The following is a 13,876-nucleotide window of genomic DNA, read 5'->3' on the forward strand; positions in this document are numbered from 1 at the left end:
CCTCCTTTTCTACCTGGGTAGCAATGGAAAGGTAAGTTTCTGGCAAACATTTACTGAAGGTGATGGTAGTCAAATGTTTTAAATGACCATATATATGTTTTTTCCTACCTGACTTCAAACTAAATATCCAAGTGAGGCCCCTTGCGGACAAATGCGTACACAAGGGATGGAAAGATTTTTGTGCCTTAGGTGATTCTAGAGATCCTTAAAGATAGAGAACAAAAGCACCAGATTCCTTAGTATTGCCTTTTGGCCATGTCATGAAACTCCCCTTTCCTTTTCCCATGCTCTGTATTAACCTCATGGAATGCTTTCATATAACATGCTGGAGTATATTAAGTGATTTGCCTGGTATCACAGAGAAAGTACTTGAATTTGGCCCTCATGAGCATGCTGCATCCCCCCTTTAGAAAAGGAGCATGATGGCTGAGTTTTTTGGCTTCATTAAATGTAAAAATGAGTAAAAACTTAGTGGGCCTGATTTTGCTGAAAGTCAGCTCCCGTAATATGGGATGTAGGGACATAAGTCTGTAAGGATTTTCTGAGTGTTACATGTTAAAATACAGAAAACAGAAACTACTCATTCGATGCCACATATTAGAATAAGCCCTACTGTTTTCCAGACAGACTTCCTTGCAGTGGAGATGCGACGCGGTAAGGTAGCTCTTCTTTGGGATTTGGGCTCTGGATCAACAAGACTGGAATACCCTGATTTGCAAATTGACAACAACAAATGGCACAGAATACATGCAACCAGGTAATTAACATGAGAATGGCATAAATGTTGGGTAGGAAAATTGATTTTTTTTTTTTAAATGAGATTACTGTATTGCAGAAATGTTCAGCTACTTAGTGAGTGAACTTGTCATAAACAACACAAACCATATTCTGAGTTATCCAGTGACAAGATTTTTCTTGTCCTTAAAGAGAAGCCAATGGCATGTGTTGATTAAGCCTGGTGATTTCTAAAGCTATTTATTAGTATTTGTACTTGGCAGGTTTGGAAAAACAGGTACACTCAGCATAGAGGAAATGAACTCCAATCAGAAGCCTTCATCTAAATCTGCAACCTCTCCGGGGACAGCCAGCGTACTGGATGTTAACAAATCAACCCTAATGTTTATCGGAGGACTTGGAGGGCAAATCAAGGTTAAGTTCTTAGATCAACATTCTGTAAAATGTTTTTACCATGTTTGAGATACACTTTTGACATAGAAATAATTGCATGAATTGGTTACTTCATCAAGAAATGCCAGGTACTATGAACATAAAGCAAAGATGCTATAAGGATGTTCTAGTATCCTGAAGTTAATTTTCCCTGGAAATTATTGCATGAGGTGTTAACCAGGACAGGCTGTGTGTGCATGCATGATACATTGACATCACACAACGAATTTGTTTTTCCTTTCCTTCTTCCATAGCTTCTTTTAGTTTGCCATTGTTATTCGTGCCATGAGGCAAGTAAGTAGGTCAAGGACATAGCTGTTTTACTTTTTTACTTACTGCAAAACTGATCTATTATGATTTAAATGATAATTGTTAATAGTTATGCTAAAATGTGTTCTTCTTGTATTATGATTTATATCTAACGAAGTTAGAGTTTAAGGAAAACAAACAAGCAAAGGTCTGGTTGCATAATCTTCAGAGTACTTAACATTAATTTTATTCATGAAGTATTTCCTGTCTTACAGAAATCACCTGCTGTTAAGGTGACCCATTTTAAAGGGTGCATGGGAGAGGCATCCCTGAATGGCAAATCTATCGGTCTTTGGAACTACATGGAAAGAGAGGGCAAGTGCAATGGCTGTTTTGGAAGGTATTTTGTCTCATTCTCTTTTATAACAGATTTAGAGTAATTTACATCTGTAATATATACTTCTGTGCTAGCTAAAAATAATGAATTCAGACAAATTGCAGTGTTTCATTGTTCATTAATTTAGAGTTCTGAACATACTAATCTGAATGTGTCAGTGGTGTCAAATAATTTAATTGTATGAAATTTTGTCACTTATCAATCACTATTTCAGAGGAGTTCTATTGCTATGGTGTATTTTGTGCATTGAAAGTAGGGCCTGTCAGTGAACCAGACTATTTTGGAATGTTTGCTCTCCAGTAATTTCCAGCAAGACAAATGTATTCTTTCCTAGGATAAGGAACTCTTATAAAAAAAATTTGTAGCAAAACTTTAGCCACTGAGCTTGCTACTGTTCTTGTAGTCATGTGAAAAGGGATTGCAGACTGTACTATTTTTCTGTTTAAGAAATTGAAAAGAAATATGCTTGACAAGATTCCCTTTTGAAGAATGTTTCATTTAGGAACAGCAGAGGGTGCTGCTTGATTGCATGAGATATTTTTTACAAGTATACTGCAGAGAAAGGGGCTAAGAGAACATTTATTGTGAGTGCAATTATGCAAAGCATTTTGATAAATGGATGACATGTTTTAAGTCAGAGGGTGTATGTTGTAACAATTATTTTTTCCCTTAATAAATAGTTGGGTTTTTTCATACATCAGAGAAGAATATTTTTTATCTTGTATACATCCTTCCCCATGGCTAAATCATGTATTATGAGATTCTATAATGAAAGCGGCCTTTGGCTGGAATCCTTCAGTTATTCATAACATCAAGACTCAAGTCTCTTTCCACACTTTCTAATCATACTGCTTGGGGGCTGCACCGACTGATCTAATTTTTCTTATATTTTATATAGAACGACTGGAAAAACACATTTTTAACTCTGTTTTCTATTCCCATAGCCCACAGGATGAGGACACTTCATTCCATTTTGATGGCACTGGATACTCAGTTGTGGAGAAGGCACTCCGCTCAACAGTGACTCAGATAATAATATTTTTCAGTACCTTTTCACCTAATGGGCTGCTTCTGTATCTTGCTTCAAATGGCACTGTAAGAAAATGGAAAAAATTCTTAAGCTGTCAAAAACTATTTTTGGATCACTTGATGGTTTCTTGCTTTTTTCTTTGTTATTTTTCAGCTTACATATATTAAAACAAGTTATTATCTTCGTATAGATTATCACCTGTGGTTGATATCATAAGCCAAAGGAGTAGAGACAGGAACCTTAGAGATAACTCTTTAGAGCAAATATTTACATATACTAAGGGCAAAATTAAGCAATGAAAAGAATTCTCTATAATTTGTTTTGGTTCTAGATGAAAAATAATTATTATTTAACTAAAGGCCAGAAACAGTAGGGACAATAGACTAATTTTGTTTAATTGGAGGAACCTTTGCACAATGTAAAATGCTTTGGCACTGAGCTTGCAGAAGGACAATATAATATCGAATAGGCATATTGAACTAAATCTATAAGATGGGAACTCAGTAAACTGAAATAAATTAAATAAAACTACCTGCAACAACAATATAACCTCGACCCATCTCCAGACCTTCATTATCATGTCATGCAGCTTACTGCACACTTAGCTGGTGGTTTGTTTTTTTTTCCTGAAGGAGGACAAAGCTTTATTTAGGTACAGATTGTTTCAGAGCCACCGCATTATTCATTTGATTTGTTATGTACCCACTGCATGAACCATTGCACAATGATAACTGACTTAAGTTCTACAATGCAGAGGGGGCACTTCTGATACAATTCAGAAAGTCTTTTTTACTGTGTGAAGAAGCTCTTAACTTCTTGCAGAAAGAACGTTGTAGTGTTTGATCAGTATGCTATAAGTCAAATCAGTGAACTTCATCCAAAAAAAAGCAAATGTGACATTTGTTATTTAAACCTTCCCCTAATGAGTAATCAAGACTGATGATGCATTTAAGTAAGAATACCAACAAAAAAGGCAAAAAGACCTCCTTGTGAGGTACACATAACTTCATTTTCCTAAACATAGCAAAGACAACTGTCTTGGGCCTAACAAATAATTTAGGTACAAGAGTTACCAAAACTTTTTCACAAAGTAGCCCAAACCTGTGAAGTATCCATCCTTTTGGAAGAGTTTATTTCCAATAATTTAATCTGTTGTTTGTTTGTTTTGTTTTTTTACCTCCCAGAGAGATTTCTTGTCCCTTGAGCTTGTTGATGGCAAAGTGAGACTGACTGTGGATCTAGGTTCAGGACCTCTTACTCTTACAACAGAAAATCGTTACAACAATGGAACATGGTATAAAATTTCCTTCAGTCGGAACAAGAAACAAGGTAGGCTACAGACTGAAAAAGAACGGTCTGCACATTTACAAATACAAATATCCAAGATAACCACAGGGAACATCACTGCAACCTAATTTGGTCACTTCCAATGCAGTTCCTTTAGCAGCCACACCTGTGTTACTTTGCTTTTAGAAGGATAGCAGTGTAAATCTTGTGCTTGATTTGGCACATCTTAAAAAGTGCAGGTAATGCAGAAGCTCCCAGAAAAAGACATATCAATGTTTAAAGAGTGAAAGGTCTTTGTCCAAGTCTGTATATCAGGGATCATGTTTTCTGTTTTACATAGTACCTAGTGCAGCAGTATTTTGAGGCCTATGTTTGGTAAGTAATGTATTACAAATAATACATGTTAATAGCTATAAAATATTCTCTTATATATATTTTCCTGTAGAATTCCCCAGACTTGGTTTGGCAGAGAGGAACGAATTACATTAGCAGAATAGCTGGAATTACGATAAATTACTCATTTTGAAGATAAGAAGATTGTCCATACATGTTTGATTGAATGAACACATTTTCCTTTATTAGAGAAAAGGTTGCCAAAATGGAAGACTGTGTATTCATGTCCTTCTCCAGACCTTTACTCTTTTCTTTGCAGGAATTTTGGCAGTCATGGATGCATATAACCTTAATTATAAAGAAAGCAAGCAAGGAGAATCTCCTGGGGTTGCCTCAGACCTGACCCGCTCGGATAAAGACCCAAGCTTCATCGCTCTGATAAAGACCCAATCTTCATTGGTGGGCTGCCAAGGTCAAGGATTGTGAGGTAAAGCGTCCTCTCACTTTTCCCCGTTTGCTGACTCTTGTAAGTAGAGGGAAAGACTAACAAATTCTGCCATCTCCACTGAAATTAGTGAAAATCAGTGAAGTCTGAAGTCTTGTTTATGGTATGTATACCACAAAATTATCTGTCCTTTGTCTTCAAACTCTGATATGGTGCTTTGCACTGGTAGGTCTGACACTGCAGTTCAGATCAGAGACAGACTTCTGTTTTCCCCTCCATGGGCGATCTCCACGACAGCAGCTGCCACAGTAGCTGCCTGCTCTTTGTGTCAGACTGTGGAAAGCATTCAGCACTGCTGCCTGGAATGATGCTCCTTTGATCTCTACCCGTGTGAGCCTTGTGTTTTCCAGCTGGCATTTATGGGCAAAGCTACACTTCAGGATAAAAGTTCTACTTCAGAAAGGAATTATTGTAATTCAGTTTTGAATTTTGGAACAGAGGAGAAAAAGTTTTGAACAGATCAACAAAAAACATTGCGAATTTGTATTTTACAGCATGTCTCAAGTTTATACTTTTTGTATTGCACATCCCTGCTAAAAAAAGTCACATTTTTTCCAGTGGCTTCACTTTGAAAGGATAAACGTGGCAAAAAGAAAATCTAATGATACTGTCTGCATGCTCTTGACAATAAGGTAAATTCCAGGACAATATTGGTCTCTGCGCAGTTATTGCAGAGGTGCAGACTTGTTAATCTTAGCTGGCACAGCAGCCTGTAAGGGATTATGGCAGGGCAGCCTTAGATTTCTCTGACTTAAACCTTGAACCAAATTAGGCATCCTCCAGACTTAGGAAATGAACAAGAATTGCTAGGTAGCAGAGAGCTACGGTTACCTTCTCATACAAAAGGCGCCACATTTCGGCTGAAGATTCACCTTCAAGTTTTGGAAAATGACCTGGCCTGGCAAGACAGCACTACACGCTTGCATGTTTCCATTTGGGGACAATGTTATCTGACACCTTTTAAGATCAGAATTAATATCTGCTAAGAGTAAAACCCAAATTACCGCTCTTTTTGCTTACACTGGGCTGACTGCATTCTTTAAACAGATTGCTTTTTTTCTTATTGAAGAATTCTTAATCTTTTCCCCCAAGAGATCCCAAAAACTACTCCTTGGGTAAAAAAAAAGGCTTGTTTTGTGTTTCAGGAAAGGTCTTAATAGTAGAATGTATGTGGGATGCATCAAGAATCTGGAAATATCCCGTTCAACCTTTGATTTGCTTAGAAATTCGTATGGAGTAAGAAAAGGCTGTGTATTGGAGGTAGGACACTTAGGTTTTGTGACCTGATCTTTATTCTTATTAAACAATGAATAGCAATGTTTGTGAAAGAATACAGTGACTTGAAATGGGTTTATCTTGAAAAATTCTAAGATAATCTAATCTAAACTTGATTTTTTTTTTCTTACTGGGTGCTATGTAGGTACAAAGTCAGTAATTATTTCTCTTCCTCGTAAAATAGCCTATTCGTAGTGTGACCATCTTGAACAATGGATATATTGAGTTGGTACCTAAGTCCTTAGGCCCAGAATCGGAACTGATGGCAACTTTTGCTACAAAGAACAGCAGTGGCATCATTCTTGCAGGACTCAGCAGGGGACTGGAGAAGCGACGACGTAGACAAGCACATTTGGCAAGTACTGAAAACAAAGATTTTTTTGTTTTGTTTTTGCCATTTTTATTTTGTAATATCAAGTCAGTTTTTTATGACTGTAACTTGTAAAGAATGAGAAAGAAAAAATTATTCATCTTAGGAAGGCCCAAATACAGGGGCTAGGTGAAGAACAGAGGCTATTCATTGTAGCAGAGGAGAGATGAAGGATCAGTTAGCAGAGACCTATTATGGTTACTAGGACCCAGAATGCTTTTGCAACTAGGAGGAAAACTGCACATGAAATGCACACAGAGTATTACTTTCCAGTTCTTTTAGTCAGAAGAAGTTATTGAAGGATTTGAGATGAACAGCTATCTTGTTTTGGAGCTCCTGGAACGCAGGGATAAAGTCTCAGTAGGAATACCTGCCCCTTCTTATTTCCTTCCTCTAAAAGGAGGAGTGGGGTGGTGGTGGTGTAAAAAAACTCCTGCATTTTAACCTGAATTTTTTTCATGACCAGAAAAATTTCCAGCTTTCATGTTTTCTGTTAGAAATCTTTGCACTCTGAGAGGTACAAATACATGCCTGCTAGTCTTTGAGTTTCATTAAGAAGTTTGTTTACAACAAAGTTGGCAGTAAATTTTTCCAAAGTATGTTCTATTTAAACACTGAATGAGTGACAGGAAATTGAGTTATTGTTAAAAATTAATCTTTTGATTAAATCCACAGCCCTTCTTTTCCATCATGCTGATTGATGGTCATCTTGCAGTGCATGTTAATGCTGGAGACAGAGCAAGTACTAGAAAAGTGATCCTTCAGTCTGCTAATGGAACATACAGTGATGGACAAGAACACTCTGTCATCCTAATCCGGAATAAGAGGTACATGTGACTGCAAACAGTACTACCTGTTTAATTACTGTATGCTGTTGTCAGTTCACTGCGCTCTCTGAGGAACTGCCTTTGCTAGCTCATTAGGTAGAACAATCAGGGCTGTGTTTTTCTGCTGTTCATAGAGATGTTCTGATTTACATGGTAATTGTATTGCTTGGTAAATGTAACAGCATATAGCCACTCATGAAGTTGTAGTTAAAAGCTCTGAGAATCTCTAGACAGCTTGGGCCAATTGAGTAAAGTACACTAAATAGTATTAAAAAAATACAGTTATCAAACTAATTTGGAAAGATACCTACCAAAATAATTTAGAAAGATAGTTGACAAAACTCTACGTGTTAAAAATTATCTAAAGAATAAGATCTTTTAGTTCTAAGACATTGAAAGGATTATCAAAGTTGTGGAATTTTTATTTCATAGAAGAGGACAATTTTGAGGCTGAAAGGAATGCTTTTCATTCGAAAATGCATGTCTAAAGGCCCTGTTTAATATTTTCCCTACTTTATCTTTTTCAGGATCATAACTGTACAGGTGGATGAAAGTAACCCTGCAGAACTGAGACTTGGTCCATCATCAGAAATAAGCCCCATGAATATTTCCAACTTCTACGCTGGTGGCATTCCAGCAGAAGAGGGCATCTTAGGGCTAAAAATGGCTGGCTCCTTTCATGGCTGTATCAGCAATCTTATTTTTAACAAGGAGTAAGTCAGAGGGATAACTGCCCTGTTTTGGAAAACTATGTATAGAAATTATTTATTGTAGTTTGTAATCTCTTTCATGACATCCACTTCCTTGGTTTTTTTAACATGAGACAAGCAAGATACTGATGATCTGGGTATTATAACAGGCAGAAAATGGATTTTGCCAGTTACATTTCCAAATAGCATTAAAAATCTCTTAATTGTGTATAGAGACGCTGCACAAAATACATCTTTCTCTACTGTAGCTTCATCTGCATTCACAAACAGAATGATTTTCCAATAATATTGTCTATTAACATTATCCTATGGACAGATTATTTGCCACTTCTCAAACTTTTTGTCTCAGCATGCCACTTCTTTCACTTTATCCTGTTACTAGTGAAAGACCCTATAAACTACTCTCCTTATGCTCAGGAAATGTAGGGATTTGGGATTTCACTTCTTAAAATGTATTTTTTTTTAAAACACAGGTTTTTGTATTTCACCATTTCCATGAAGTATGAACATGTAGATATGGACAGTTGCTTTTTGTCAGAGAAGCCTAAACCAGCCATACAGCCAGAAGACATTGAGAATCAATCTGAACTTCGGGCTTTACCAGTTCCCCTGAGGCCACTTACAGATGCACAAAAAGTATGTATTACAGCAAAGCTTTATTGCCTCTTCTAGGAAAGTGTTCAACAGCAAGATGCGTTTTAGCTCTGTGAAGAATTTTCAAAGTATATACTGTGTATATTTGCTTCTTCTACGGTATGACATGGTTCAATGAATGTGGATTTGAAATCATTATTTCTTATAGAAAAACTGTGATATAAACCTTTGTAGGGGCCTGTTGGCCTTTTGGAAGGGAAATGTAGTTACGTTTATTATTGTTCAGGCAGCAACACTAAAAAAGAAAAAAGTGGAGTGATAATCCCTCAGCAGAAGGACTTGATGGTAGCTATTATCTTTAGTGCGTTCCTGCCAGAGTGGCTCTGTGCTGAGATTTGCATTAGCTGTGCAATTCAGCATTCACATTTTCCTGGTCAGACACATGCAGTCCCAGCTCTGTGTCAAAGAGGAGGCACAAACTATTCCAGAGACACACAACATCTGAATGCAGCTCATATAGCACTGGTCTCCTCTCTCCAGTCCATTTTCCCAAGAGAAAGGGCAGCATTACTGCTGTCCATGTGCAGCTGCACATCTCTGTAATGAAGTGTTTCTAAAGCATCCTGAAATTATTTTTCTGTGGCAACAGAAAGCAGGATTTTAAACATTTCATACAACTGTGGCTATGAAAAGAAATAAGCTGTCCTTCTTAGAGCTAAATTATGGCTTTGGCTCATACTCTGTTACACAGCTCTCCATGCCTCAATTCATAACAAAAATGTGCATCCACACCAAATGGGAAAACATTTCTACCAAGTCCATAAGATTTTCACACTGAAATTGTCTTCCAGCATTTGTTATCAAAAGAGCTATCAGTTAAGACAAATGGTGAATGAATACTTCTCAAATGACAAATATTTCTCAGTAGAAAAGACCAGTGCTGTCCATGAGACACAGCTTAATCATTAGAACTAGTTCTTTTTGAGCCTAAAGTGATCTCAGAATGATTGGGAGTTCAGCTATTTGATGTTGCTGTGTACTTTGTGGTTATCATGTGGTTCAGTTTTGCTTCTTACAAAGTTCTGCATAGGCACATTGCCATTCAGGACTTGCTGCTCAGCACTTGATACTGTTCTTAATAAAGTCCTTTCATTAACAGGTAGTTTGTGCAAAGGATGAGCTACCTGATCATGTTCCAGGTGCCCATCAGTTTGGACTTTCCAAAGGCAGTCACTTGACACTACTCTTCAATCAGTCTACTGTTAGGAAGAAGTGAGTATACCCTGAATCACACATGCACACAGTGTTTTATCTTGTGTTGAGCTACAAAAAGTGCGGTGATGGTTTTCATGAATGATCACTGCATTACCAGCTTTGAACATGGCCCTCACTTCACATCTCTGTGGGCTCCTCGTGGAAGAATGTATCGCAACCACTGCAGCGTAATTAACGTGTCTCTCTCTGGTTTGTGGTCCTGAGATCAACTCATGGAGAGAGTTCTGCATTTTTTTTCCCCCTCAGACTTAAGAGCCCCACTGTACCTTCTGTAAGTCTTTTGATTTCTGTTTTTCACATACAGCTGGTTCCTGCTCTTTTGACTGGTGCAGTTAACATCTCGCTCTCTCTTCTGGATTTTCTGCAATTGCACCTTCCATGTCTGCTTCACTCTCCATGTCACTGAAGGAACTAAGACTCCTTAAACAAATCATTCTGTTGAGACTTAATGTGTGATAGCCTCTCCGCAACTCTCACTTGTTTGAGAGGCTCCCAGCCAGGTCCCCAAAACACAGCCTGCAAGCCACTTGCATATGCTTCTTTCAACTCAGAAAGCCTCTGCAGGCATTGAGCCTTTTTTGCTTCTAGCCCTTCTGTTGTAACTGTTGAATATAAGGACATTGTAGAGGATTGATGCTATGTAGTCTGAACCTAGTGTCTCCATAATAAATGGCTCAATCAGTTCCTCTACCTTTTAAGCCTCCCTCTGCTCTCAGACTCTCTGTTATATCCCAGCAAGCCTGGCTAATAGTAATGGGTGCCATCACATTATGCTGGAGTTCGTTCCTTTCTTGAGGCTATAGGCAAGCCTGCAATTGCAGACAGCTGGGCCTGTCTCTCTTAAAGCCCAGCTTAGTCTGTGACGAGCACTTTTCCTGTCTCTGACAGGTACAGCACTGATTTCTATTATGAAATACCTTACAGGTCATGCTTTCTTAGAATCAGTGCAAATTCCACTTTTCTGGCCTTTGTAATAATAAATTTCCTTTCATAATAATAAATTGGTTGAGGCTGTTCTCTGCCTCCAGAAAAGCTTTTTATCAATGCAGAAGAAATATCTTTCAGTAACACTGAATTTTTATTGTCTAGACTCTCTGTCCAGCTGAATCTCAGAACCTTTGCCTCCAGTGGCCTGATTTACTACATGGCTCACCAGAAGCAGGTTGATTATGCAGCCCTACAGCTTCATGGGGGACATCTCTATTTCTCATTTGATCTAGGCAAAGGAAAAGCAGTAGCTTTTCACCCTGCTGTTATCAGTGATGGAAAATGGCATACGGTAGGTAGTTGCCAATCTTGTACTCCATTTTCTCTTCTCTGGAGTTGGTTTCTCCCTGACTTTCCTGTACGCTATTTGTGTTGCAGAGGCAAACAGATTTTTAACCCAATCATGAAGCCATTCAGATAACTTGTGTTTGAGTATAATTATTTTTTTTTAAGTTCCATTAATTATGCATTGATTCCAGCATCCAGCTGCTGTCAAGTATCTCAGATTATTTAGAAATAAAATAGTTCACCAACTATGCAATAATGTTGATCTTCACTAGAGAAGAACTCAATGGAGAGGTCTAGAAACTCTGACTTTTTTCCACAGAGAGTTTTCCATGCACTATGTCACCAAAGACCTGCAGCTGAGTGTGTGACAGGCTGAAAGAAATTTGTGGGTGCACGGTTTCTCCTTTCTCTGCTTCATACCTGAGCATGTCAAAGCAGCTAGTGCTGACAGGGAAGCTCTCTTACCTTTCACTGGTTGATGCAACATGAGAAAGGTAGACATTTGGAATAAATGGAGGCTGAAGGGAGAAGACTTGGCATAAGGAGAGTTTGAGGAAAGTCATGGCTACAGCTTTCAGATGTCACATAGCCTTCAGATCCTTCTGTACAAAAACTGTCAGCCTCTATTGACCCACTTCTGAGCACCTCCCCCTGCTGATGGCTCTGGCTTTCTTTGTGAGAAATGACTGTGATGTTTGCATGAATTTTAAAAGCAACTTCGACCACATTACTTTTTCTTAGGACAGGTGAGGATGACAGTCTTCATCCTGCTAAGCTTCCCTTCCCTTGTCCATACGTGAAGCCGTAACTCCAGGAAGTGGCTTCTGTGGGACAAAGTGATTGATGGCACAAAGCTGACACCTCTCCTAGATGCCTTGGGAATCAGCAGAGTGTTATTTTTGGTTTTCATATATAATCAGCAGAAGAAAAAACAGCAAAAACTAACATAAAGAAAGCAAATGTGAACTTCTGTTAGAGAGAGATATCACAGTTAAGCTCTGATGTCTATGCTAAAAAGAAGAACCCTCCAGGATTTACAGCTACATGTTTAAAATTGAATATACTAATGTAAAACTAATACTCGCACTATCCACTTCCTAAGAGGTGAACAGATTCCATATGAGAGCTGATCTACCTTTACAACCCAGGACATAAAAACATGAGCTTGAACCTTTTTTCAGAGATAAAGGCTGAGTCACTTCACAGCTGGGGGTGATTATTGCAGTAGCTCTGCAGTCAATTTAAGCTAATATGTATTGCTGCTGAAAGAAGCATTTCTTCTCTCCATTCTCTGTCATGTGCTCATGTCACCCTGCTGTACCACTTTATCCCCTTAACAACCCAAATATTAATGAAATCTCATGTTGAACCTGGCTAGGATTCTGAGTGAGACTAAAAGTAACCAGGGAAGAATAAATGCCTTGCTGACTTAAAATCATAGAATCATAGAATGGTTAGGGTTGGAAAGGACCTTAAAGATCATCGAGTTCCAACCCCCCTGCCATGGGCAGGGACACCCTCCACTAGACCAGGTTGCTCAAAGCCTCATCCAGCCTGGCCTTGAACACCTCCAGGGATGGGGCATCCACAGCTTCTCTGGGCGACTTCTTCCAGTGCCTCACTACCCTCACAGTCAAAAATTTCTTCCTAATGTCTAGTCTAAATCTACCCTCTTTCAGCTTATACCCATTACCCCTTATCCTCTCACTACACTCCCTGATAAAGAGTGCCATCCCATCTCTTCTGTAGGCCCCTTCGGGTACTGGTTGGCTGCTATTAGGTCTCCTTGGAGCCTCCCTCATCTGCATGTGAGTAATTGCTTTAGTGCAAGGAACCCATGGGAGCGTGAATTAACAAGATGGACAGAACTGGAAAGCTTTTTGGTCATAACAAATTCAGCACTGCCCATCACAAAATTACAGCATAGGAGTGTGCGCTTCAGAGAGCTAAGATGGCTCAGCTGGTGGGCAGCACAGTAATTGCAGAAGACCAGCACAGTACTGCCCTCTTCAAACTCAGTGATGTACTCTTATCTTAAGGTGATAAATTAGAGGTTTTAAATAATGATTGTTAAGACACTGAAAAACTTATGCGGAACAACATGCAATCATTGTGAGCCCTTGGGGAGGCAAGGAAGCAGTTTAGATGCTCGGTTGTGTTCTGAAATGGCCTCAGCCTCACAATGAATTTCAAGAGAATGCCTCAGTACAGCATATCAAAGCAATCTAACCACTAAAAATTGTCTTGCTTATTTCTATAGCAAATTATGACTAGGTAACTGATTCAGCTTACCGATTCATGTTTGCTATGCTGCATTTTTTCTAGATAAAGACAGAATATATTAAAAGGAGAGGTATAATCATTGTAGACGGACAGGAATTGGCAGCAGTCAGTGCTCTGGGAGATGGTAGCACTTTGGATGTGGAGGGGAAGCTCTACGTGGGAGGACTTCCCTTAGACTACGTGCCGAAGAATCTTGGGAATGTAAGAAGGTTTGGGGTGATGGGGCGTCACTGATGTTTTGTGATACTTGAATGAGTATACTGCATCCAGACTCATCTAATTCAGAATCCTGTATTTGA

At 38.7% G+C, this 13,876-nt stretch overlaps 1 protein-coding gene across 1 annotated transcript in view; it reads left to right on the plus strand.

Moving 5' to 3' along the window:
* The window catches only part of LOC104464325 (laminin subunit alpha-1-like), a gene marked incomplete at its 5' end in the record, with an annotated part of 72,126 nt that overhangs the window by 53,252 nt on the left and 4,998 nt on the right, over positions 1-13,876 (plus strand). The window contains 16 exon segments of the mRNA XM_010076996.1: positions 1-31; positions 624-757; positions 999-1,149; positions 1,692-1,816; positions 2,758-2,908; positions 4,028-4,172; positions 4,783-4,862; positions 4,865-4,950; positions 6,114-6,228; positions 6,428-6,598; positions 7,289-7,440; positions 7,968-8,153; positions 8,624-8,786; positions 9,904-10,016; positions 11,109-11,298; positions 13,620-13,778. The exon segment at positions 1-31 is cut by the window's left edge and continues 134 nt beyond it. Of these exon segments, the coding sequence (XP_010075298.1) occupies positions 1-31; positions 624-757; positions 999-1,149; positions 1,692-1,816; positions 2,758-2,908; positions 4,028-4,172; positions 4,783-4,862; positions 4,865-4,950; positions 6,114-6,228; positions 6,428-6,598; positions 7,289-7,440; positions 7,968-8,153; positions 8,624-8,786; positions 9,904-10,016; positions 11,109-11,298; positions 13,620-13,778 (2,152 nt within the window).

The sequence above is a fragment of the Pterocles gutturalis genome, unplaced genomic scaffold (genome assembly GCF_000699245.1).
Source record: "Pterocles gutturalis isolate BGI_N339 unplaced genomic scaffold, ASM69924v1 scaffold14073, whole genome shotgun sequence".
NCBI lineage: Eukaryota > Metazoa > Chordata > Aves > Pterocliformes > Pteroclidae > Pterocles > Pterocles gutturalis.